The following is a 26,312-nucleotide window of genomic DNA, read 5'->3' as shown; positions in this document are numbered from 1 at the left end:
ACGGCGCGCACACGAGGAGCGCGCGTTCACGACAACTTTCACTCGCTAGTTTCACCGAGTTGACATCCGGGTACTTTCCCTAGGCAATGGCAGTCGCAGCACCGCCGTTCCTTAGGCAAAGTGAAATAAATTCGCCGCAGCGACACCAAAAGTAGTCCGTTTCCAGAAGCCCTCTTTCCGCCGAGCCGGCGCCAACCCTCGACGCCCGGCCACCCGCTTCCATCTCCGGCGTCGCCCATCTCCAACAGCCGCCGGCCAACCGCGGAGCTTTTTCAGCCACTCCGACAAGTTCGTCCGGGCCTTCGCGCAGCTCCCCGGCGGAGGGATCCCAATTGTGCGCAGGCCGAACTGAATGAGCTCCCGAACAAGAGTTCTTGTTTTGTAGCTTCAGTTTGTTTCTTTTTTTCCCGTCAATTTGGAAAAAGTCAGGCCGGAATTCCAGCACTTTTTCCGGGGAGACGAGCGAGCGCCAATCCTTTATGGGCTCCGGTCGCTCTCGCCAACGGCTGCTCGCAACAATCTCTCGCCTTCGTCTGGAGGAGGACCGCTGCTGAGTAAGTGCGAGCGGGCGACTGGAGCTTTTTCCCCTCGGCTAACTTTCACGTCGCCCTCGCCGGCGATGTCCGGGGGTCGCCTGGCCGTTATTTCTTTTATCTCGAGCGACCGGGGAAGGACGAGCGTGGGGCCGGGGCGTGGACGCGGGGGTCCCCCACTCCTCGTCGCACTCTTTGCCGCCTCTCGTCGGAACTCCGACGGGAAGTGGGACGCGGCCGACACAAGTTGGAGCACCTCTGGATGGTTGCGCGGGCCGGCCGTTCGCCAGTCTCCCTGCGGGCCCGCCGCCGCTTCGCGGGCCGGTCCCGGGGCTGGCCTCTCGTCGGCCTGTTGGTCGCGGGGCTCCCTCGCCCGGCCTCCCGCACTGCTCCGCCGCCGCCGATTGTAGTTCGCCTTCGACCGAAAGGAGCCGCCGCGTTAGCTCGCCAAGCTAACGGGTGCGAGTAGCCTATCCGAGCTAGCTAGCGAACCTTAGTTTTATTTGGGTCGTACTTTTCATAGTAATTTATTCCTGAAGTATCTTTGGACTTCTAAATATAAAAGCGTTACACTATTTCTGTTGTAGTATTACTGTATCATAGTGATATTGTAGTTGTATTCTAGTAGTATAAAGATAGTTGTCATTTGTGTAGTGGTCTTTTCGTAGCAGCGGTATTTTTCTACTACGTCTTTGTAGAATAGTTTTACTACTTTTTTTTTGGGCGTAATAACCTATCAGTATTTTTGTACTGTATAGTGCTGTCGTATGTTCTGGCATTATTGTTGTAGTATCAGTATTCTAATTGTGTATTTTGTGGCGGTATTGTATGTGTACTATGTTAGTTGTGTTTTTGTAGAAGTATTGTAGTACTGTTTTTGTAGTTTTTACCTGTATTTTAGTAGCAATAACACAACATTTTTAAAGTTGTACATTGCTGTTGTATTCTTGTAGTAGTGCTCTGCAGTTTAGTAGAACCTTTAGTTGTGTTTTGCAGTTCTATTTCTGCAGTATTGTAACGTTATTTTGTAGTACCATTGTTGGTGTATTATTTGAGTTGTACTATTGTGGTAGTTTCATTTTTGCGGACTTTCCGTCGTGGTCACGTTGTACCGGTATTATTTGAGTATTGCCGTAGTATCTCTGCGGTTCGTCTGCACCTTTCGACCCCAAAGCGTCAAACGAAAATGTATTTCGACGGCGGCGGTTCCGAGCGCTCCAATTCTACCCACCCGTATACAAAAAAAACACAATTGTACTACAATAATAGTTTGAGATGCCGTGGGCAGTTTTGTATTATTTAAGGGCATCCGACTGGTCCTTTTTGAGACTCGGTCCACAAAATGGAATTTCTGTCCTTTTTCTGCATTCTGATGTTGTCATCGGCAGGACACACTGTTCTGTACAAGTGCCGTCGGTTTGGTCTTTTCGGAATGCTGATGTGATGTGTCAGACTTTTGGTACACACGCCGTCTTTCGGGTGCCTTCTTAAATGGAGGGCTTTGACATGGTTGTCATTGTTTTGTCTCTTGACCTAACTTCCTAAACCCCTAACTTTCTAACCCTCCCACTCCTGAGCCTAAACCCTTCCGCCCTCTAACCTTAACTTCCATTCACTCTAAATCTCTAAGGCTAACTTTCTAACCCAAATCATCAAACTGTTTAAAAAAAATATATATATTTACTACAAAACCCGACTTCAGAAATACTCCAAAAATACAACCGCTGCGATACTACCCAAACGAACTATCCAACCGTGTGCTTCAAACAGGCACGACATCCACGATTTGTCTTTCCTTGTGAACGTTGTGCGAGCGATTCGATGAAAATCCTCAATCTCTGAACAGATGTCAAGACAGCTGCAATAGACACTGTATCAGAAATATAGTTGTTGGGAGTCATAATAGATAATAAATGAAGCTGGAAAACACACATCAGACACATACAAACTAAAGTATCTAAAAGCATTTCAATCATTAATTAATAAAGCCAAATGCCTTTTAAACTTCAAGGCATTGTATTTATGATATTGTTCTCTAGTTCTGCCATACTTAACATATTGTGCAGAAGTCTGGGGCAATCATTACAAAAGTTCACTACAGCCACTACAGCCTCCAAACACGTGCAATTAGAACCATACACAGGGTAGGATATCCAGATCATACTCATATTTTATTCCTGCAGTCCAAATGATTAAAATGAGATGATTTAGTCAAATTTTTCACTGCACAACTGCTATTTGATGTCAACAAAAAATAGTGCCAGGAAATATCCATAAATGATTCATTTTTTACCTCACTGTGAATGTGTGAGCCTGGAATGTCATGCCCAATCTCGTCACAATATGTTAACCCGTTTTGTAACAATGACAATAAAGATGTATTCTATTCATTCAGAAAGAGGGAAATTATAACTTGCTGTCGTCAATTCATAATCCCAAAGGTGAGAACCACCAGGAAAAGTATGCGTGTGTCTGTGTGCGGAGTCAAACTTTGAAACAATTTACAAGACGAGATCAAACAATGTCCAACGATTCACGTGTTCAAATTTAAATACAAAAAACACTCCTGGCGGAATACAGAGATGAAGAAAATGGGGTATGAGTGATACGAGAGATTGGGAATAGTGCGTCTAGAACTATGGTTAACTTTGTTGTTATTGTTGCTATTCTTATATCGGAACTGTTACTATTAATATTATTACCATTGTTATTATCATTGGTGTATTTAATAGGGAAGATGAAGGGGTTGGGAATATAAGCATTTGCTTCTTACTTCCCCTTTTCGAACATATGATGTCACATTATTTTGTTGTTGAGTGATTGTTTTTGTTCTGTTTTTATTTTAATGTGGGACTAAAGTTTCCATTCATTCAAGAAATCCAACATGTAGCGAGTTACACTGGCCACTCTAACAGTCGGCCCGCCCTGCCCTAGGGGGAGACCCGGTTTGATATGGCCTTACTTGGATTCGAGCAAAACGGCCAACAGAATTTCCCTATCGGCCGGGGCCAAACCGGGACCTTGGGACTCGCTGCCTTTTTGAGTCGGGGCAAAAAACTTGCTCGTGATGCATTTGCGTGCGGGCATTTTCACTTCCTTTCGCGACCACTGGTTAAAAGAGAAAAACTTCATTCGTGCCCAACCGATTGTCTTTATTGTCGTTGCAGTGTAGTCAACATTGTACGCGATGAGATTGGACACGGCACTCCAGGGTCAACTTGTACAAACGTCTTTAAAGAGAGTCTTTTCTCTTTTTTTCTCTATCGGGATCAAAGGCAGGCAAATAGTTCCGAGCTAGTGCTCGGAGACCTGCCCAAGTTCTACTAATAGTACAATGATAGGGAACAAGGCGGACAATTAAGTTGAACGGCTACCGAATCCACCCAAAATAATTCCCGAGGTATTTATTTTCACAGTTTTGTGCAACGCCATTTTTTTCTTTGCGATATTTGTTATGTTGAGCAACTTTGATGAGACTTGAAATGTATAGTGACGGCTTGAAATCGGGACACTCGAGTATTTGGGATTTCTCCTGTTTTTCGCTCAAGGACACAGTTACGCTCGCCAAATGTTCTTATCCTGTTTCTTTGTTTGGCCCGTCATCACAAAAAGTCCTAAAAGGCTGCAAGCAGCACCCCTTGTCGTATTTCCGTCATATTTTTCAGTGTTTCTTTAGTAGTATTGCTGTAGCCGTTATCTGTAGTACATCTTGTTCTTGTTTGTTTTTTTTACAGTATTTCTGTCGTTATATTTTTATAGTTGTATTTTTGCGCTATAGTGTAACTGTAATGGTATTTTGGTCTCGTATTTTTGTTGTATTTCTGTAATAATTTGTTACATTTCTGATGTATTATTTTTTTTTTTTTCTGTATTTCTTGAGCAGCATTTCGTTTTGTCCGTATAGTATTTTGTAATATCACTGTAGTATTTTTGTTGTATATCTGTAATATTTTCTTGTATTTCTGTAGGAGTATTTTTGGGGGTATTTCTCTAGTATTTGAGTATTCAATCTCTGTTATTTGTTCGCTCGAACCGGGGGCCGTCTAAGGGCCAAATGAAAAACGACTCTACGAGCTGAGGGCCGGACCGATCGATGGGCTTCATTCCAATCAAAGCAATAGATTGCCACCAAATTAAATCGGTATTTTCGATCGGCTCTGTAAAAAATAGTGCCTTTTCAAGAGGCACCAAAATTCGAACGTCTCCCTAACGAAAATCCCCATAACGCAAACGTTAAACGGAAGAATTTGCTAATGTCGTGCGCGTCGCAGCTAACGAGAGCATCCGACGTGTCGGCCGCTAAAGTCACTCGAGTCGCCGAGGTTGGCCACTGAAACCATTCTAGGCAATACAAATACTAACGCTAACAGCTAAAGCTAAATATGGGTTCGCTACCTAAAACAGAAAAGATAGCATTTTTTTGCAGTGTATTATATGTTCAATTTTCCAATGTTTTCAAATGACAAAATTGATGCCAGGAAGTGCCTGAGCGCTGGTATCCACGCTAGCCACCTTTAGTAGCTGAAAGTGGCTATCTTAGCAAAAATGGGCTAAGCTAAATTGACATAAACTGTCTTTTTCTTATTGAATTGGATCGAATTACAATAAAGCTCTAAAATCTATTGAGCATAAACGAGACTTTCTTCGAGTATAAATATCGTATAGTTAAAAACAACAACAACGCAATTCTTGCTGTGTGATCCCAAAATGTGTCAAGATCATCTCCGGGGTCGAAGAAAAGCTTCTGGTAGGCCACAACCGGACCGCGGGCCACAACTTTGACATCCTTGGCTCAGATGCTGATTGTCTTTATTTTATGTGTGTTTGCAGGGCAAGGGGCGGAGTCTGGTCCCGCAGCCAACCGGTGAGCTGCAATTCCGGCATGTATCTGGCAACATGTCAGACGCCTTTCTAGAGGAGAAATGTTTTAGCTCACACTATTCATATCATGCAAAACGGGAGCTTTGACAGTACTCGATGGGATATTTTGGTCGTACTCGGGATAATTCAACTTTTTTGGCCATAAAAGTCCTCAATTTCTCCATCCCAATTAAATGACTCTTTCTCCATCATCGGAGTTAATGGCGAGTGGTTCCAGTTTCCATTAAGCCGGGGGAGTCAAAGATGCGGCCCGTGAGCACACCAAGGGGATGAATCAAGCCTGCCAAAGAAAAATGAGCTGCACTTTGAAATATGAACACTTGATGTCCCCAAAGCCGGGGGAGACGCCCTAAAAACAACTCGAGGTTTATTAGTTTTTCTCTTTTTCTCTCTTTCCTTCTCTGTCTCCTTTTTGACTTTTCTCTCCTCTCTTTATTTTTTTCTCTCTCTGTGTCTCCTTCTCTTTCTTTATATTTCTCTGTTTCTTCCCTCTCTCTGTTTTCTCACTTTCTTTCATTTCGTTCTTGTTCTCTCTCTCTCACTTTCTTTTTCCTCCTCTGAAAGGTGCGATGCAGTCCTCAGCAACCTTTTCCGAACCGCGTAGAGGTTTAAGGTCTGGCGGCCCGGCCCGTTCATAAAATGAACAACGTAGTCTTATCCAAGAGACACCCGGTTAAAGAGCCAAAGAGGCCGTGTTATCGAAGCTTTAATTTCCTTCTCCGGACGGTGGAAACTGCAGACCAAGAATTCTCCAAACGGAGTCCACAAACTTGACATTTATCTAAACTATTACAAGATATAGTTGTTTCTACATCATATAAACACTTGTAGAAACTCGAGCCCTGCCGTGTTAATACTTCGACATGGACGGAGATGGATTGGACACGCGTCATCCGTTGCGTAAAAATACCGACGACGAGCCGATCGCAAAACCGGAAGTGATGCCGAAAACCCCAAAGTAGTATTATTTCGCAACAATTTTCAACTTTAAGCTCAAACAAACGGAACCTTTTTATGTAGAGCACTTCTTTAATGACCTTATATCCGTTTTTTAGCCTCGTATTAGATCTTAAACTCAGTAACTTATTTATTAAGGAAAATCCACTGTCTTACGGCCGATACAAACAATGATAATAAGCCTAAATCCCCGATGCCATGACTAGGACTCATGAGGTTTAGATGACATAGGAAAAGGCATTCGGTTTGATCTCATTATCACACTATTTTGACTCGCAGTACCTTCCCGTAAGGGTATAAACCCAAACGAGCACGACGACGGAAAAAAACCCCGTGTTTATGATGCCGAATCAGACTTTGAAGTACATAAAAAAATACATTGTACATTTGATGTTGGTACTGTTGGTGAATGAAATGCTAGCCCCAAGTATTAAACAACTTGGCAGCGCGAGTAAAAACTGCGACGGGACTGAACCGAGTGCCTTTTCCTATGTCATCTACATCCCTAGCGGTCCGGCGGCTAACGTTCGGCGCTCTCACCATCGTTATCCGGGTTCGGTTCTTGTCGCGTCCGATGTGCAAATGCGGTCGGCGGACGAATCAAATATGGTATTATACTGTCGTATAACTTTGTGTATCCCGAGCACGTGAACTTAAGTTCTATTTTAGACTGCTGGAAGTGTGAATTTCCCTACGGGGATGAATAAAGTATCTATCTATCTATCTTTCTATTTTGGGACAAAAGTGTGTTGTATACAAACAAATACGCTACGAGCAAAAATGAAGGCAACTGTTATTTCTTTCGGTGGGACCCGGTACCGGTCCGCAGGCCGGCGGTTGACAAACACTTCACTAAACTGTAAACATATGAAGGGGCTTCTCGGTAGAGGGTTGAATTCCTTTCCTTATGGACGGGATGCGCAAAAACCCAATCGTGGTCCGTGACGGAAGAAAATGCCTAAGAGGGCTGCCAACACGGGCAAAATGCGAGCTCTGTATTTCTAGCGAACACGCCAGGACGAGCGTTCTCCGAGGAGAACGCTGCCGAATCGCAACACGGATGGGAAACGTCGCCTCTTTGCGTCGTCGTCGCGGGAGGCGGTCGCCTCATCGGACCGAATCGCATCGGCTTGTCATCGTACTCCGAGGATTAAAGGAAACTCGGGCCGCCCGAGATACGGAAAGAACGGCGTCGCGTCGTCGACGGCTAACTTCCGTTCGATCGGAACGTAAAAATCGAGGACTCGGTTTGCGGCCGAAAAGTCGCGGTCTCGCAAATACACGGCGAATAAAGAATGGCTAGGCGATGCTAACGGCGAACGCTAGTGTCCAAACGCTTGACAATTTCAGCAGTTTTGAAACCATCTGCGGTAGAATCTTTTCCATTTTTTTTCAAACCTGTGGGCAGCGCTAGCCACTCGTGCTAGCGTGCCGTTTTGAAACGCTTTGCCATCGAGACTCGGATCTAAAAGCGAATGATCCGAACGGACACGGGCAGAGGCAAATGTTAGCCGTTGCGCCATTAATGCTAAACCGGCGTCAAAGCTCCCAATTTTCCGCTCCGGTGGACTTTTTTCACGGCCATCTTTTCTTTCTCCCGGCAGCGGCAGCACGTTCATGCTTCAGTCGGATGCTATTCCCAGCGGGGTTCAGGTAGACGCGCGTGTGACTTGACTTGACCCGGCACGACCTTGTATGACCTTGAGCCCTTCGCTCCTCCTCCAGGCTGATCCATCAGCTGCGAGACTGACGGCATCCATGATGGAATTACAGATGTTGCAGGAGGCCCTCAAAGTGGAGATACAGATACATCAGGTTGGACGCTTTTCCACTCTTTTGTCTCCGATCTATTATGTCTATTATGCTTCTCGAAAAAAGCGGGTCGCGGGCCAAATAACACTAAAAAGGAGGTCAAGTCTCGGGATCGAGAGGTCGCGTGTTCGATTCCCCGCCCCTCCGCGTGATATGTCGAAGTGTCCTCGGGCAAGACACCGAACACTGTGTGTGTGTGTGTGTGTGTGTGAACAGGTAAATGTGAAATACATCATAAGGCGCTTTGGGAGCTCTTCATTGACTTGAAAGGGACCATTTACGAGGGTCAATGACACTCATTAACGGTAGATGGCGATAATGTCCACAAGAATGGCCACAGGGCTGTACAGACAAAACACAGACATCATCAACATGAATCTATACCTTCCGGTTCAGTCCTACAGACACCATCTATTTTTCGTTATGAAACGTTTTTGAAAAATCCACGAGTAGCCCCGCAGAGCGAGTTAAGGCGATGGAGAAGTCCGGCTTTGTTAGCGCTAGAAAGCATCTTCTTTAGTTAAGCCAATCGGAACGCAGAACATGATGCGCAATGAGGGATAGGGCCGCACGATTTAGGACAAAGCGATTTTTGATTGATTTATTTTCTAATTGCATTTTATTGGCTAGTTGTTGTTTTTTTGTCAGTACTCGGTCATATCGACACGCTTAATCTTGAAAAAACCACGTTCTCTTTTGGGAAACTTTGTTAGGGTGCCGTCTGTCGACAATTTTGGACTTTTTGATTCCTCGATCGATTTAAGTACACGACCTACCTACCTTTGAATTGCGATAGATAGAACTTCAAGCTCATTCAAATTGTGGTCCGGTCTACACAATTGTCAAAATAAGCAGGGCATATCTGATTTTCTAACTGTATTTTCCAGACTATAAGTTACCGTTTTTTTTTTTTCATAGTTTGGCCTGGCGCGGGTGCCACTTATTTGTGAAATTATCAACACATTATGATATCATTGAGTTTCATTTTTCTCATGACCGGTTCTGTGCATATCGCATGACATGCTACTTTCACCTTAAACCACAAGACGGCGCTCGAGGCCTGTGTTGATAGTTTGGGGGGGGGATTTTAAAGCGGAAGAAGGAAGCAGCTTATCCTTCTGAGTTAGAGGAGTTGTTAACCGGTATAAGTGACACGGATTATGAAAATGTCATTGGATTTTATGATTTGGAGCTAAACTGATAGTTTGCTAAGCACGTTCTTCATGCCAGAGTAGGGTTCTTGAAGATTTGCCTGGCGGTTCGATCCGATGACTCTTGCCGGCTTTTGAGAATCCGTGGGACGCGGCGATAGCCCGACGCGTCAGCCCTTTTTCCGGGTGATTCCTTTCTACAAATTTGAAGACTTTGTAGAATTTTGCTAGAACGTCTTCCGTTCGGGCCGATTGAACGATAGCCGCGTCCTCCTTCCCGCCGTCGTGCCGGAACTCTGAACTGTGACGTGACACGAAGAGCATGCTGGGATACCCGCACGCGTCCCGGGAGCGGCTAATAGCGGCGCATTGTGTATTTTTGACTTTGTAACTAGAGGCGATATATTCAGGTACTCGGTAACGTGAAACTTTCGGATCTCCAGACATTCGGAAGTAGAGGTACGGCTTTATTGATCGTTATTTTTAAGCAATTATTTAAGAGAGTAGAATGATCATCTATTTGTGTGTTATATAAATGTATGTATTCATCTTTTTTATTGATTTACTTGACAGGGAACATATCCAGCTCAGATTGAATTTATGAGTTTTATAAAGTGAATGAGCAAAAATGATGATCTAGCTATCTTTCTACCTTTTTAGGTATTTAACCAGCTCTCTAGCTAGCTTTTTACTTTTTTTTTTGCATACGATCTCCCTAAAATGTTACCTTTTTACTTTTAGCTGTCTAGCCAGCCAGCTCTCTATTCATTTTTTCACCGGTTAACCTTTCTAGCTAGCTATCTTCCTAACTTTTTAGCTATTTATCAAGCTATCTAGCTAACTTTTTAAAGTCTTGCATTCTTTCTAACTAAAATCTGACCTTTTTTTTGATAGTTATCAAGCTCAACTTCGGGCTCCTTTCCAGCTAGCCATCTGGCTTTGTTTTTAGCTTTTGATCTCAGCTATTTCGATGTTTTTTTACTCTTTCGGCTAGCGATCCCGCTCCCGTTGAGGTTTTTTTATTTTTTTTTTACCTGTTAACCGTTCTCGTTCTAGCGAGCCATTTGGCTAAGTCGCTATTTTCGAAATGGATCCGAATGAGACTGCCCCTTGCGTCGGTAAGGAAGAAAACGTAGCTTTCTGCTCGGAAATGCTCGGAGAGCCCTCTGCTTGAGAAAACCTCTCCGTATGTTTCGTGGTTAGCCCGCGCACGTACGTGTCAAGTTAGCATCGGCCCGTTCTCTATGTGGATTTGAAATCGCCCTTCTAAACGACACGTATGTTTTCACCGTCGGCGTTTCAAAATCCAAACGGTCCCCAAAGTGCGACTTCGATCGCTCATTCCCTCTCGATTTAGCATTTTTGTGCTCCGAAGCGACTTCTAATGGGGACAATACCGTAACAAAAAAAGAAAGCCGAAGTGGGGAAGGCATAAGGACGAGGCCGCAATTCTCTCATCTCTTCTCCTGGCGAGTGACAAATCTCTGATGGCTGTCTTTGCGCCCGCAGAAACTGGTGGCCCAAATGAAGCAGGACCCTCAGGTAAAGGGACCCTCAAAACGCTCACGTTGTTCGGGGGCTCCTTCACTCAACAACTACGCCCCCGACCCCGCTTTTTTTTCCCCAGAACGCCGATCTGAAGAAGCAACTTCACGAACTTCAGGCAAAGATCACGGCGCTAAGCGAAAAGCAGGTACCGGTGCGCCGCCGCCGAGCTTAAAGGGACAGCGTGTCGGCGCTAGATGTCGCCGTGAAAAGGAGCGCTATAGAGGACAAGGAAGACTCGGTGACCGAAACGAGACATCTGTCTTTTCGCGGTTTGCTTTTTAAAGGGACTCGAGATGGCGCTGTATTCCACCTCGCGACCAAAAATCATGTTCGGGTTGGGGGGGGCATGTACTTTTGCTTATTATTCAAAAGCAATCGTTTTTTTTCTATTAGCAAGTACTAAATAATACACAATCTCTTGGGGGCCGCTCCATTTTAGCTTCTCTTTTTCTTTTCTTTGAAAACTGCAATCAGTGCACATTAAATACACTGGTTAAAATCCAAAGTAGTTTTCTTCTAGATCTATCGATCTATCTACCCTGGTCATATCCCTCGAGAGGGGTGACCGACAGCAAGACAGCACATACAAAAATCAATAAAATAAAATAAAAAGAAATACGGGTCAATATTTGGATAGGTATGTTGGCATAGTTGCCCTGCGATTGGCTGGCAACCAGTTCAGGGTGTCCCCTGCCCACTGCCCGAAGATGGCTGGGATGGGCTCCAGCCCCCCCGCGACCCTAATGAGGATAAGCGGTACGGCTAATGAGATGAGATGAGATGTTGGCATAGGACACCGCAAACTCGTGTCCGTTTGCTTAAAAGTTGAATATAGGTAGTTGAAAACGTTTTTTCTTCTTTTCTTTCCCAACTAAATGTGGAGCCACATGCTGGCGCTTTTTAAAAAAATGATTGATAATGGAATAATATGTGGTTTCTAAAGGACTAAGGGGGAAATGTAGTTTTCCATAACGTCCGCATGATGGCGGCAAAGTCATGTATAGTATATTTCCCTGATCTATACTCTTATACATCTAAAACGGCAAGATTGTAAAAAAAAGACGTTTATAAAAGAAAATGTGGTCAAAGTATAGTACTTTTATTTGTTAAACGAAGACTTGAGCCTATACATCTTATGTACCGAGAGATCGCTTTATATATTGTGAGAAGGTTTTGACCGTCGGCGTTTAGCGAAACGGATGACCAAGCCTGATGGGCCATTGCACTATTTTACCACTGGGAGGCGCTAAATAATACATATTGAATCGTATAATGGTATAAATTGAAGAATTTTGTGTTACGTCGAAGCTTAAATCAGAAGCGATGTAGCGCTCGTCTTTTAGACATGACAAATTCCTCTTTTAGGTTTTTTTTTGGGGGGGGGAATTTGATTGATCCTTGATCAACTTTTGTCTTTTTGACCGGGGAACGGAATAATGGGAATTTCACACATGCATCAATATACTTTTTGGTCACTTTTTTGTGGCCTTTGGTAGTTTTTTGGGCTCGGTGTTTTTTTTTTTTTTTTTTTTTTTTTTTAAACCGATTTTATATGACGCTTGTCAAAGACTTCAAGTGTTTTTTAGATCCTCCGAATCAGCAATAATATACATATTCATCCAAGCTCTGAGCTAGTTGTAGAGAATAAATGGACGTAGCGAGTGAGCCGAGCTAAATTCATGCCGCTTTCATGCGAGCGACCCGAGACCTAATTCAGCCGAGATAATAAACGTCTCAATGCCTAACCTCGGTTTGGTGCCGTGCCCGCGAGGTCCGTGCGCCTGGACGGAGCCATAAAGAGGCGCCTGATGTCTATTTTTCTGTTTTGGGGTTTCAGAAAAAGGTGGTGGAGCAACTGCGGAAAGAGCTGCTGCTCAAGCAAGAACCGGAAGCCAAAGTTCAGCTGCAGGTCCATGCGCCTCCAGCAGGGGGCGACCTCAAGCAGAACCAGCAGATCCCCGCAGGACTGCAGCAGGTGGGAATTCAACTGGCACGCTTTCATGGCCGAAAATTCCCGACCATAGTGCGGTGCATCTTAAATTCCACAAAAGACACTGGACTGGAAATGTGTATATGTATATATATATATATATATATCTCATCTCATCTCATCAGCCGTACCGCTTATCCTCATTAGGGTCGCGGGGGGGGTGGGGGGGGGTGGGGGGGGTGGCTGGAGCCCATCCCAGCCATCTCCGGGCAGTGGGCAGGGGACACCCTGAACTGGTTGCCAGCCAATCGCAGGGCACACAGGGACAGACAACTCATTCGCTCATTCACACCTAGGGACAATTTGGAGCGGCCAATTCACCTGAAATGCATGTTTTTGGAACGTGGGAGGAAACCGGAGTGCCCGGAGGAAACCCACGCAAGCACGGGGAGAACATACAAACTCCGCACAGGCATATATATATATATATATATATATATATATATGTATATATGTGTGTGTGTATATGTATATTAGTATTGAAATGCATGTATTTCTACACCAATTTTAATGGTATACTATAGCAGCTGTGCAATGATTGCTTAACGGCTAATCATCGCCAGTCAATATCTCAACACATTATATGCATGAATGTCAAAATTCGTCGGGTAGAAACCTTCATTTAATATAAGTTGAAACCCTTTTTTAAAAATCACTTCTGTGCCGGCTCACCCGGGCTCTCGGGTGGCCCGCTCGGGCCGGCAGGCGGAGCCGAGACGGGATCGACGCCTACGACGCGGAGGGGGTAAACCGGTGCATGCTGTCGGGCCTCTCCTCCCGCGACGGCTTTCAAAGAAAGTGGAAAAAGATTAGCGCATACCCCAGCGAGGTTTGTCGAGCCGTTTTACGTTCCTGTAAATATTTCAGCGGGCGCGGCGTTCGGGGGCAAGATCGATGGTCAGCTCGTCAACGGTTTGAAGCGATCGGTCGGACGGCGTGCGTCCGCCCGGCAATAGTAACGATCGTTCGGAGAGGGATGGCGCGGTTTACTGAAAAACAACGGCGACCAGATGATGAAAGTGTTGTATCTGAATCTGGTACAGAGGCCTCCACTGATAATGCTGAGATGGCTCGTCGGTGGGAAGCTAATGCATGCAATAAAGGGAACTCTGGCCACCTGACATTGATGCGAAACAATATGGAAGGAGAAGAATCGTGGTTTTGACACACCGTATTTAAAGCTGCTGTGTCAAATGTAACAAAAATGAAGGGTACACGAGATTGACTTTTCCCTTTCCCTCGGTTTTAGATCGGGGGACGCTGTCATAGTAGCCCTTTGAGACCTGTTGTGATCCAGGGCCAAACAAAGAACCGGGACTCCGCTCGATGTGTCGCAAAAGCTTTGTTTCTCCACAATAGCGGCCATTCTTTTTTTTTTCCCGGTTGAAATGACGTCCGGCTCCGGATTGGCCCAGCAAAATTTGTAAACTTCCCGCGTTTCTGTTTTTGCATTCAGACGCTGACGGTGACGCCGGTCCTGGCTGCCAAAACGCTACCTTTGGTGCTGAAAGCGGCCAACACGCCCTCCCTGGGCGGCGCCATTTTGCCGCAGAGGCCCGCCGCCACCGTCGCCATGGTGACGGGCACCACCGTCTCCAAAGCCGACCCGCGCAATTCCCCCATCAACCTACAGGTGGCGGCAAAACTCAGCGCCTTGGAGCCCGTCAGGCTTCTTTCAAAGAACGCCATGCTGGTGAGTGCAAACTTCTACTTCCCTCTTTTATGACCTGATAAACAAGAACAACAAACAAGATGGCGCGACTACCAGAAAAGCTTCGGGAAATTCGCTAAGATAAGGGTGCGGTTTGAAATCAAAGTACCTTAACCGAGTGCAAGTTGAACGCATCCCGTACCGTGTTTATTTGTGTATGACGCGCACCGCTAATGTTCATTTAAAAACGGGTAGTTTGATTTATTCCGAGCTCAAACTTGTAAGCGACAAATAAATGATCGCTTGAACACAATTCAAGTTATTGTCATGTCCTTTAAAATTCGAGAGTCGTTTCCCTCGTTTTTCTTTTCAATGATGTATTATTTATTTTTTTCCATTCTTTACAGCAGTTTTTTGGTACCGTGACTATGAATAGTGTGATCATGAGATAAGGAATCGAAGGGAATCATTTAGATGGCACCGTGATTGTCGCGCGGGCAGAAAAGGAGCTCTTGCGGCTGGTCGGCCAATCAGAATGCAGGATGCCATAATAATCGACCGAGTCGTCACAACTCGAGAGTCGACCTCTCACTTGGTCGGTTATAATGACGATCGTGTGATGGAGAGAACGTGATCCGCGATTGTTGTCTGGGACATTTTTCAAATGATCAATATTAGCACAAAGTATAGAAATATACATTTAACTTGATATAATTGAACTCCTTTACACCAATGATGTTTATTGTAAAAGGTCTGTCTTGCAGCGAGTAAATAGGTGCCGCTTTGTGTATGGAAGTGAGGTTTATTAATAAGGGGAAATTGACGTCATTCATCATGTAGGCATTGGTGTATTATTTCTGCAGTAGTAGTTTTGGAGGATTCTTTTCGTATTTCTGAAGAATTGTTCTTGTAGTAAAGAACTCAAAAAGATGCTAAGATAACCGTGTCGTTTATTTGTTAATTGAACTCCTTTACACCAATGATCTTTGTTTTTATTGTGCAAAGTCTGTCTTGAGTAAATAGGTACCGCTTTGTGTATGCATTACTATGGCTTAATAAGGACAATTGACATCATTGATAATGTAGACACGAGCGTATTCCTGGAGTATTTCTGCAATAGTACTTTTGTAGTATTCCCGGAGAAAGAATTTTTCGCTTTGTTTCGGCTCGCTTCAACATGTATATTTCGTGGTTCTCAGAGATCCTCTATTTTGCTTTAATTTTTTCTTAAAAGGGTTATTTCTTGTTTCACTCAAAAGTTTTTTTCTACCTACTTTTTTGTGTCGAGTGTTTCTTTTGGGATTCTGTATTGCTTGACTTCAATATTTAGTGCGTCCTAGTGGTACAAGAAAAGCTGTATTCATAAAAAAACAAAAACATTGATTTGAATACTAGGCAAAAAAACAGGATCCGTTACCTGCAGCGCTTATCCTCACTGGGGCCGCGGGGATGCTGGAGCCCATTCCAGTCATCTCGGGGCAGTGAGCAGGGGACACCCTCAACTGTTTGCCAGCCAATCACTGAGACGGACAAGTCACTCTCCCGTTCCCACCTTGGGACAATTGCGACGCATGCATGTTTTAGGAGAGTGTGAGGAAACACGAGTGCCCGGAGGAAACCCACGCAAACAAGGGGAGAACATGCAAACTCCAGTAGCTAGATTTGAACCCTAACCTCAGACCTGTGCCACAGACGCGCCAACCGTTCTGACGCCGTATTGAAATATACTACCGTAAAACCTTTGGTGTCACGCTAATCCAAACTTTGACCTCTTTTTTGGTTAAAAAAGATTGCGTTCTACATAAATACGATAGTTGCGTTGAGGTCTTTGATTGCAATCAAACCAAAACAAATCCAATCAAGGAATCAAAACAAAAAGGACAGAATTGATTTTGGGCTGGTTGAGGAGGGCAAAAAAAAAAAGCATCAGGAAAAAAAACGGTGTAATAATTGAGCACCGGCCGCCACTGTATTGTCTAATGCGAATGCCCGATGAGGACGGCGTTGCAGCAAGATGCCAGACTAACGTGGATTCCGCTATGTAAAGTACAACAAATACAAACTTCTCCACCTATGAATATTTATCAAAATAAACATTGTATATTTGTCTATGATCCAAATCCATTTTTTATGTTGTACCAGTAAGAGGCACTAAATATGTGACTCTTTAATAAGTCATTGGCGCGGTTTCTGAGTATAGCGCTGTAAGATTTTTCAGCTTCCCATCCAAAGGATTTTGCGTCTTTCCCATCCCGACCCTGTTTTTTTTCCGTCGTCGTCGTAGAAAAAGGTCTAAAGTGTTTGCTTTTAAACCAAATGGAAAGAATTCCCTTTTTTGGTGACAAAGCGTGCCCGTCCGTTTGACCTGCCGTATTCACCTTTCACCGCAAACGCATCATCGAGAGAGGGCGGTCGTCCACGAAACGAATCGAATCCGAGCTTTTATTTGGAAACGACGCCGTCGGCTCGAATTCAAATACAGCGCTACGTCGACACGCGAGAGATCCGTGGAACAAAAAGCAAGTTACGAGGATTCCCGGACACCGGAGGGCCGACGACTCGCGTGTTTTTCTTTGTGACTCCATTTCTATGTTCAATGACTATTTCATAGGAAATGTTGGTTTTTAGCATGTCGAACTCGGGTGATTTCGGGAGGCACGGAACGAACGGATCGCTTTTCTGTCGGTTCTTGCGGGGAAGTCGGAGATAGGATCTCCATGGGGAAACGAAGGTTCGGGAGCGCGGACTTTTGAAACGAGCCCCCTTTCGTCTCTGACGGTCAGGTGCGACCCAGGCCCGCCCCGCCGGCCAACGTGGCCATCGCCCCCGCCCCCCCCCGTGCTGGCGCCGCACCCGCTGCTGCAGAGGCCGCTGATGCTGGCCACCACCAAGCTGACGGCGTCTTCGCTCTCGTCCTCGCCCGGCGCGCCCGTGCACCAACTCCGCATCCTCAACGGGCAGCCCTGCGTCAAGACGGGCGCCGGCCCGCTCGCCGGCATCATTATCGCCGCCCCCGCCGCCTGCCTCCCCGCCCGGGCGCCCGACCCCCCCTCGCTCCCCCCCTCGCTCCAGAGCGCCGAGCTCAAGGTAGGGTAAAAAGGCCCCCCTCCCCCCGCCGTTCCCGCGCCCTGCGCCCGACCCTTGTCTCTTTTCCGCAGTCGGCGGCCAAAGCCTGCGCGGGACCGGAGCGCGACCCGGCCGTGCCGCCGCCCTCATCCTCCACGCCGCCCCTCTCGCCGTCGCCCCCCAGGCCCAAAAAGGAGGAGAGCCCGGAGGTAGCGAACCGACGCGTTCGAGCCGCGCTTAGCCAGATAGGCCGCATTTGAAAACAATTCACATAGGTCTCCTTTTTGACTTCAAATCGATGAAGGTTTTCCAAAGGTTTAAGACCACGTTGGTACAAATTCAAGGACTATCAAAGCCAAATTTCCGATTTTTTCCGGACCGTTAAAAGGAAAATATCCAGTGATAATTAAAAGAACGTGAGGCTAAACCTCAGGTTCAAACCCCAGCTCTAGCCCGAACCTGGTTTCGGAATCCAAACATGGGTTTAAAACCCGAACTTGAGGCCCAAACCGTAGCTACTTACACTTAACCTTAGCTGTAACCCTAGCCCTAACCCTTTTTCAAAACTCACTCTAACCCTATTTTGGAACCCTAATGTGGAGCTCAAACCCTAGTTCCTAACCCTTAACTTAATTCTAAGCGTAACCCTTTTTCAGAAATCGAAATCCAGTTCGATACCGCGATAAGGAGCCTAAACCCTGCTTTACCCGATCCTACCTTGAGACCGTCAAATACGTTCAAAAGCCTTATTTGAAGCCCTAACCCGAGCTCCTAACCCCGGCACCCATTTGCAGCTTTTATACTTCACCTCAAATTCAAGCACTTTTCAAACCTTAAAAACAAAACCATGACATGTGAAATGCATTCTCGTGTTTCAAGCACCCGCACGAACGCAGAAAGGTGTTTTTATGCATGCTACATTCAAAACCAGTGTACACATATATATATATACATTTAGACATTTTATATATGTATACATTTAGACATATGTATGTATGTATACGAGTTTACGTTCTATGTGTGAACGCTCAGGGCCCGGAGGCCGCCGAAAACACGGGCAGTACCTCAGCCGAGCTAAGCCTAACCTGTTTTCGTGCAAGCGACTTAAGGCTAAATTCAGCCGCGATAATAAACCAGGCAATATTTTGTCTGCTTCTACAGCGTACCTGAACATATCTCCTTACCAGTGATTTTTTTTCTTCCTGCCTCTTGTAGAAAGTGTCCTTCATGGTGTCCTTGGGTCTGGTGACGCACGACCATCTAGAAGGTGAACTCTCTCTCTCTCTCTCTCTCTTTCTCTCGCTCTCGGTTGGTCGGCTTTCTTCGGATTTGATTCGGATCCTTTCAATGTGGTTTTCGTTTGGATTTCATGTCCCCGAGGCACGTACGGCGTCCGCCTTACCCGCCTTTGTCTTTCAGAGATTCAGAGCCGGAGGCAGGAGAGGAAGCGCAGAACAACGGCTAACCCGGTTTACAGCGGGGCCGTCTTCGAACCCGAGGTAAGGCGATTCACGGATCCGTTATCCCCAAACAACGTGTCGATTTTAGGACGTGCCCGATTTTTTCCCCCGGGTTCGTACGAGCGCTTGAAATCCTAAAAGACGTTTGAATAGTAATGTTGTCTTTTCGAAGTTTTAAAAGTGCTCGTTAACGCTCGAAATTGTCGCCGCGTTTCTTGGCAGTCCGGCTCGAAACACGCCGAACAACGAAAATCAAAAGTCCGCTTAAAAATGAAGCCTGCGATGCTCTCTAGCGGTTCGGCTTTACCGTCGCATTTCTTCTTCCCTCGTGAATAACGGCATCTGGCATGAGTTTGTCTGGCTCAAATACACGGTTAATGTTTGTGGAATCACTCATCGTGATCGTGACAATGAATTAACAAACATTCTTATTAGGACCATAATAATGTATTATTTCTTTTTGGAATGGTACAGGAGGAATTTGAAAACCGTCTTAGAAAATCCTTAAAAGTTCTCTAATTTGGTTGGAACACGGACCTGGCTCACTCAATCGGACTTCAAAAGCCAGACGGCCATTATTCTGCTTTTGCTCCTTTCTTTTTAGCTCAGCTCTGGGCTCGGCAACAAGCGTTTCTGCGGCGCCCTCCTGGCTCTTTTTAAAAAAATCTTTGATCGTGACAAAATAGACGGTTTCTGTAAAAGAGCAAACGGAAGGCATTTCTAACGCTTTCAAATGAATGAATATATATACGCAGCGTATGTATTGCTGTCCTTTTGAGGCCTTTAGAAAGCTTGAAATTGTTTGCCGCTTCCAACAGGTTTTGTTCTTTTCCCAACGTGGCTTTTTCAACATTTTGGGTTGCCGAGCCAGACGGCAGAAATGATTCCATCCTCATTGAAAAAAGACTTAAGTGCGTCGTGATAAATGTGTCGTGCGACCAAAAATGAACGCTACAACGGACAAAGAAAAATACAAAGTACAGACGCGGCTGTCTACGGCAAGACAGGAGGCTGAAAATGACAAGACAAAGACCAGCGGTGTCTGCCAAAATGACATTGCGGGGGCTTTTTGAGTAGCGTGGTGAGTGGATTTGTTCCGTTTGTGTTGCAGAGGAAAAAGAGCGCTGTGACTTACCTGAACAGCCCTCTCCACCTGGGGACGCGAAAAAGAGGTCGGTATAACGCGCTCTCTCTCGCTCTCTCTCGCTCTCTCTCGCTCGGTGACGCTGCTAAATCACCGCCGCCGCTCGCCGCCATATTTAGGATTGGTATAACGCGGCGCAAAGGGGGGGAGGTGTCCCGCCCGTGTGCGGCCCCGTGCTATTAACACGCTTGCTGACCGCCCCCAAAATCCCCCCCGACCTGACCCTCATTTTCACAACTCGCACGCTAAAGCGTCACGTCAAACGCACGGTCTGTGGGCCGGACCCGGCCCGTTGGAGAATCTGGTCCGGCCGGCTATAGTTTTCCGAGTATGACCCGAGATCGGGGGTAGGCAAACTACGACCCGCCAAATAAAAATGGTCAAAATAGAAGGATAAGATATAAAATAGTCAAAAAAGTACTGCTAATTTTGAAGAAAAAAAAGGAATAAACTTTGTCCCATTCTCCTTTCGTGTGTTTACAACTAAGATACCACGACAGAAAAAATACAAAACGACTGCAAAATATAAAATTTAGGACTTAAAAACAAGGACCTAACGTGTTATTTTGCTTTGATTCTTTACACAGAAATACGAGCACAGTAATACTATCATAAAAGAAATGCTAGAAAACCCTCACTACAGAAATGCAAAAACACTGCGCAAATACTACAAAATACTACACATATCCATTTTACGATTGAAATACTATTATGGAAATACTATAAAAATACTACTACAGTAATGCTACAAAACTAAATATCAATTGAAGTGCTTAAAACGGGGACCTCGTACACGAGTTTGCTTTAATTGTGATTGAAAGTGATATATCTCAAAAGAAATAGAACATGTAGACTTCTGCATCGATATTTATTGATAAAGGAAAAGGTGACGGGACTCCGGGATGGGCCCCGTGGCCACATGTCCGAACTCCTCGCGGGCCCCCCGACCGTGCTCTTGAAAGTTATGATTTTGTTGAAATAAATGCCATCCACGTGCCCCCTAAGGCCACTAGAGGGCAGTAAATGTGTAGAAGAGCTGGTGTTCGGCACGCAGACTGAACACGTTAGTAACAGGAAAAAGAGCGGCCAAATACGGCGGCGACTCCTAGTGGTAAATAAAAACTTCATTTAGAACGACGGCATCGATTTATAGAGTTAGCAAAAATACACCGAATCCATATAAACGTGGATTTTCTCAAATACTTCCAGCTTTTTGACGTAACAGGACCCTCGCCAAAATGGTCATCCATCTTGCTGCTACGGGTACCTGAAAAAAAGCCAAATAGACTTGGCCAAAAAATGGGACGAAACATTGTGCACTTTGAATTTCCTTAGTCAGTATTGTTTTCTGGTGGGCAAATCGTACACACTGTCCCTTTAATGCTCAATTAGCCTCGTATTGTTTTTGAATCCAAAACGCTTTGTCTTCAATCGAATCGAATCCATATTTGGTATGTTCTCCGCCGTATCCGTTTGAACCACGGCAAACGTGTATTGACAAACTTTGAGCGCTCTTTTTTTTTTTTTCTTTGGGTGTGAAATGGCGGCGCTCGACTCCTTTTGGCAGAGCGATATGTCTATATGTAAGGAGTGTCATGACTCTTTTCTTTCTTTTTTTAGGCAACGTTTTGCAAAGCCCTGCGGCCCAGTCAAAACGACTCCGCGTCACACTTTTGGGTCTCGAACCGACAGTTGAGAAACACTGTTTGAATCTTCTTGCCACGACTCGCTAAAACGTTCATTTTGTATTTTTCTTTTATTTATTTAGAAATAGCAAAAATGAGCTACGGCTTGAGTTTTTATAGCGTGGTGATTTGGTTGAGGTGTAAATCTGCATTCCCTCAACGATTTCAATGAAAGGCTTACGCGTTCGATGCTAAACGCGCAAACGGGCTTTTCTTTTTTCTTTTTTGCGTTGTCAATAAACGTCAATTCCCCGGCCCGGAACGCCGGTTTTCCGATAAACGTTCGGGTCCCTCGGACGCGTAGACATCTTTCCGGCGGCGTGCGGTGCGCCCTAACACTGTTTGTGCTTGTGACCCTGTCCCGAATCTCCCCACCCCTCCCCCGCCTCACGCTAGCCAACGACGACTCCCTTTCCAAGGTACGTTACCTAGACTTTTTTTTTTTTGTTCTTCCCCCCTCTCCATTTTTTTTTTTTTTTTTTTTTTTTTTTCTGGTCTTGTGCGGTCTGTCTCATTTCACCCAGGTCGCCCACCCAAATACGGCGGCGTCCCGGAGCCGGGCCTCCTCACCCCGACATCCCCCTCCGGCCCCGCCCGTCCCCTCCCCGCGCCCAGCCCCAGCTCCGGGGACGTAAGTAACCGAGGGGAAGGGGGCGGGGTCTGGGGTCGCCGCGGGTTCACCCGTCTGTCAATCATCCGCCCGCCCGCCCGTCACCAGTCTTACAAAGCGAACAGCCTCTCGGCCGAAAGACGCCGCGGGGGCTCGACGGCGCCCCCTCTGCCCGGGCGCGGGCCGGAGGGGGACGGCGGGGCCACTGACGGCTCCGATTCTTGCTCGCAGGGCGACATCCATGAGGATTTCTGCACTGTGTGCAGACGCAGTGGCCAGTTGCTCATGTGCGACACCTGTTGTCGCGTCTTTCACCTGGACTGCCTGGACCCCCCCCTGAAAAGCATTCCCAAAGGCATGTGGATCTGCCCCAAATGCCGAGACCAGGTAAAGGCCGCTTTAGGTCTGTTCCGCCCTTTGTAAGCCCCCCTCCCCCGCTCGGCATGCCGCGCACTCGTCCCGTCGGTGGTTGTGGTCACGCCCTCCCTCCCCCGCCGCCGTCGCGCCCGTCCCAGACCGCTTCGCCCCCGGGGGGTTTTCGGACTCTGACGGGTTTCAGCTTCTCTCGGCAGATCCTCAAGAAAGAAGAAGCCGTCCCCTGGCCCGGAACGCTAGCCATCGTGCACTCGTACATCGCCTACAAAGAAGGTGAGCGCGGGGTTGGGTACGGGCGCCGGAAATCCCGGAAAACGCCTGAATGTTATGTTTGGGGTCGAGCGCTTGTGAATGCTTGAAATCGTTGCCACGTTCGACATCACGTCTGACGCCGGCGTCCGTCGGTAGCTATAAACGGGGCACTGTGAAATGTCTTTTTTAGCGAAAGAAGAAGAAAAGCAAAAGTTGCTGAAATGGAGCAACGAACTGCGGCAGGAACGCCAGCAACTGGAGCAGCGAGTCAAGCAGCTCAGCGGCGCCATCACGGTAAGCGCCGTCGCCGCCTCTCGCAAATACGGCCGCGCAAAAACTTCTTCCGGGTGTCGAACCGCCACGGGCCGAGGGCTCCTCCGGTCTTTTTCACGCGTCGCGTTTCGTCCGGCGAAAAGCTAACAAATCGGCAATAAAGTCAGATTTTCTTCCGGCTTTTTCGCGAATCGGCAAAAAAGATTCATTTGTTTTGTCGGTAATTCCCTTGAACATCCAGAACGCGCTAATATTCAGGCGGCGTCGGGAGCCCAAAGTTACGTGTCCTACGTCGTCTTCAAAGGAAATAAGTACTGAACTCGCATTGGATCCAAACAGACCGAAAATCCAACTTCCTAGCAAATCAGGGGTGTCTGATCAAGAGTTTGAATCCGGCCTATGCGAAAATGCCAAAAGAAGCGCAAGATGTTCCGTAAATATTCTTAGAAATGCGTATTTGTTTCACATAGCGGAAGACAAAACGAGCAGTCGCCGCCACGTTTGTCCGGCATTTTGCCGCGACGCCGCGCTCGCTTGCCATCGGTTTTCCTTCACGTGAGACAATACGGTGCCATCTAGAGGTCAGATACAACACAACGTGACTTTTAACACTAGAAGTCCCGGGAAAGGTCTTACCCCTCCAGAATGACAAACAGCCAAAAGGCGAAACGGCTCAATGGCCCATCTGGTCACCGTTAAATGCTTCTTCCAACGACACGGGGATAGACGCATGAAGAGCTTGTGCACGCTACTCCTACCAAGATACCGCTATGGAAATACTTTCAAATACGTCGACGGAAAAATACCGCTACGGTCATACTATAATACACAAATAGTGCTACAGAAATACTACCACAGAAATACGAGCAAAGTACAACGACAGAAATTCTACAAAAATACTAGCGATATACTACAAAAATATCCAATGGAAATACTACAGAAAAGGTACAGGAGTAGGATAAACACGCTACAGAAACACTATAAAAATCCGAGGGAGAACAAAATACAACGAGAGCGATACTTGAAAAATAGGCTGCGGTGACGCCCCCACCGAATATTCTTTTCTTCGCGTTAAGTTGACGACACCGGAGGTTTCCTCGTTTGCGGATCGACGGCGATACCCGTCCGTTCTTTCTACGTAGGAAAGGCGAACGGCTCGGCTCTGCCGCTTCTCGCGTTAAACGGTGAATTGAGAGGCGTACCAACGCCGTCTTTTCGTCCCTCCTTTAGAAGTGTATGGAGACCAAGAACGGCATCCTGGCTCGCCAGAAGGAGATGCAGACGTCCTTGGACAAGGTCAAACATCTCCTGCGCCTCATCCACACCTTCGACTTCAAGCGAGCGGCGCCCGACGCCGCGGCTAGCCCGCTCGCCGACCGAGACGGCGGAAGGGCGCCGGAGAACGAGGTCCTCCCGCCGCAGGACCGCACGGGGGGCGTCGAAGCGCGGGACGAGGCGGCGCCGTCGCCTCTTCCGGCGTCCTCGGCGAACGGCGCGCCGCCCGCCGACCGAGTCGAGGAGGACAAGCGGGACGCGGGCGACCTCAAAACCTCAGAACCTCCTCTCTTTTGCGTGCCGGCCGAGTGAAAGCGGCGGCGGCGGCAACGGCGGCTTTTACGCGGGAGAGAAAAACAAAACGGTTGCCAATGTGTGTAAATGTCGTCTGTATGCGTGGTGTCCGTGGTAGCTAGCGGCCTCGCCGTAGACGTCGTCGCCGGAGCGCTCCCGAGGAGACGGCGCCCTCGCCCCGGAACCCGCCTGTCGCGGCGGTCCCGGGCGGGCGGGGGGGGATGCGGAGAAGCGCTCGGATTCGCCGTCGTCCGGACGCCGGCGAACAAAGAAGCGCTCGGATTCGCCGTCGTCCGGGACGCCGGCGCCTCCGAAGCGCCCGCCCCTCCTGCGACGACGGGGCGGGCGGAGCCCGAGCGGCCTCCCGAGTCTCGGCGGGTTATGTGGCGAGAGCGTTTTTTTTGCGTCTTACCCGTGTTCCGCCCGGTCTCCATCTTCAACTGCCAACGCGCCAACGGCGAGCGAATAAAAAAAAAAAAAAGCACAAGCCGGCTTCTTCTGGCGGTTCTGCCGGATCCGAGAAGAAATCCCGCCCGTTCCCTACTCGCTCATCGACGGTGCCTCTTTCGTTCGGTGTCGCGGTCGCGACGGTCACGCGACCGGCGTCGGCCCGTCATACCGTCCGGTGGCGCCCCCCTCCCCCCGCCCTCCGTAGGTACTGGCAGTGCCTTCTTTTGATTTGTCTGGACTCGCACTGTGACACGTGGACCCGCACCCTTTCAGTGTTTTGCTGCCTTAAATGTTGATTTCTCTGTTTTGTACCGGATCAAACGCCCGTGGAGTTGCCAATTGTGCCAGGCCAGTCCAGGCAGCCATGCACTTTTCCCATCCAGCAGTATTTGAAGAAAAGGCGACGCCGTTCCTCCCCGTCCGCTCCCGGAAAGCATGCCTTCTTATGCAAATTTTCTAAGCCCGTGTCGGGTCGCGGGAAAGGGCGGAGAAGATTTTCTGGGCGGGGGTCCGGTCGGGACTGTGGCCTTCTCGTGTCGATTCCATCCCCCTCCCCCCCTCCGATCCTCCTTCTTTTGAAATCTTCCACGTGCTCGGACGCATTGTAGCGCTTCTATAAAAGAACAAGTGTACATGGGGAACCTTTGTAGAATTGTTTGTATTTTTTCATAATTTTTCGAAAGGAATGTGTTTATTTTTTGGGACTTGTGTTCCACACGTGTCTTCTTTTGGTGGGATTCTTACCTCTGTATTGAGCCTCTTCTTCTTCTGCGGCGCCGATGCCGCCGATCGGATGGCCAGAGCCGGCCGGACGACTCGCCGGCCCGTCGGCCGCCGCTAGAAGCGTTTGACCAATTTCTATTTATTTATTTTATCAGTTTGCTAATAAATCTTTAAAAACACCA

General features: G+C 47.1%; 1 protein-coding gene across 1 annotated transcript; it reads left to right on the top strand.

The window, feature by feature from the left end:
• phf21ab (PHD finger protein 21Ab) lies at positions 1-26,312 on the top strand. The gene is given in 20 exon segments (XM_088339406.1): positions 1-554; positions 5,364-5,397; positions 7,976-8,024; positions 8,097-8,186; positions 10,844-10,876; positions 10,962-11,027; positions 12,720-12,857; positions 14,329-14,565; positions 17,307-17,350; positions 17,352-17,610; positions 17,682-17,798; positions 18,805-18,856; positions 19,009-19,088; positions 20,161-20,221; positions 22,275-22,297; positions 22,403-22,509; positions 22,755-22,875; positions 23,061-23,136; positions 23,306-23,409; positions 24,619-26,312. Coding segments are annotated over 18 exon segments (2,001 nt in total). The 5' UTR covers positions 1-554; positions 5,364-5,397; positions 7,976-7,988; the 3' UTR covers positions 24,976-26,312.

The sequence above is a fragment of the Urocampus carinirostris genome, chromosome 7 (genome assembly GCF_059441175.1).
Source record: "Urocampus carinirostris isolate Australia breed hairy pipefish chromosome 7, RoL_Ucar_1.0, whole genome shotgun sequence".
NCBI classification, from domain to species: Eukaryota; Metazoa; Chordata; class Actinopteri; order Syngnathiformes; family Syngnathidae; genus Urocampus; species Urocampus carinirostris.
This window is presented reverse-complemented; position numbering and strand designations above follow the sequence as displayed.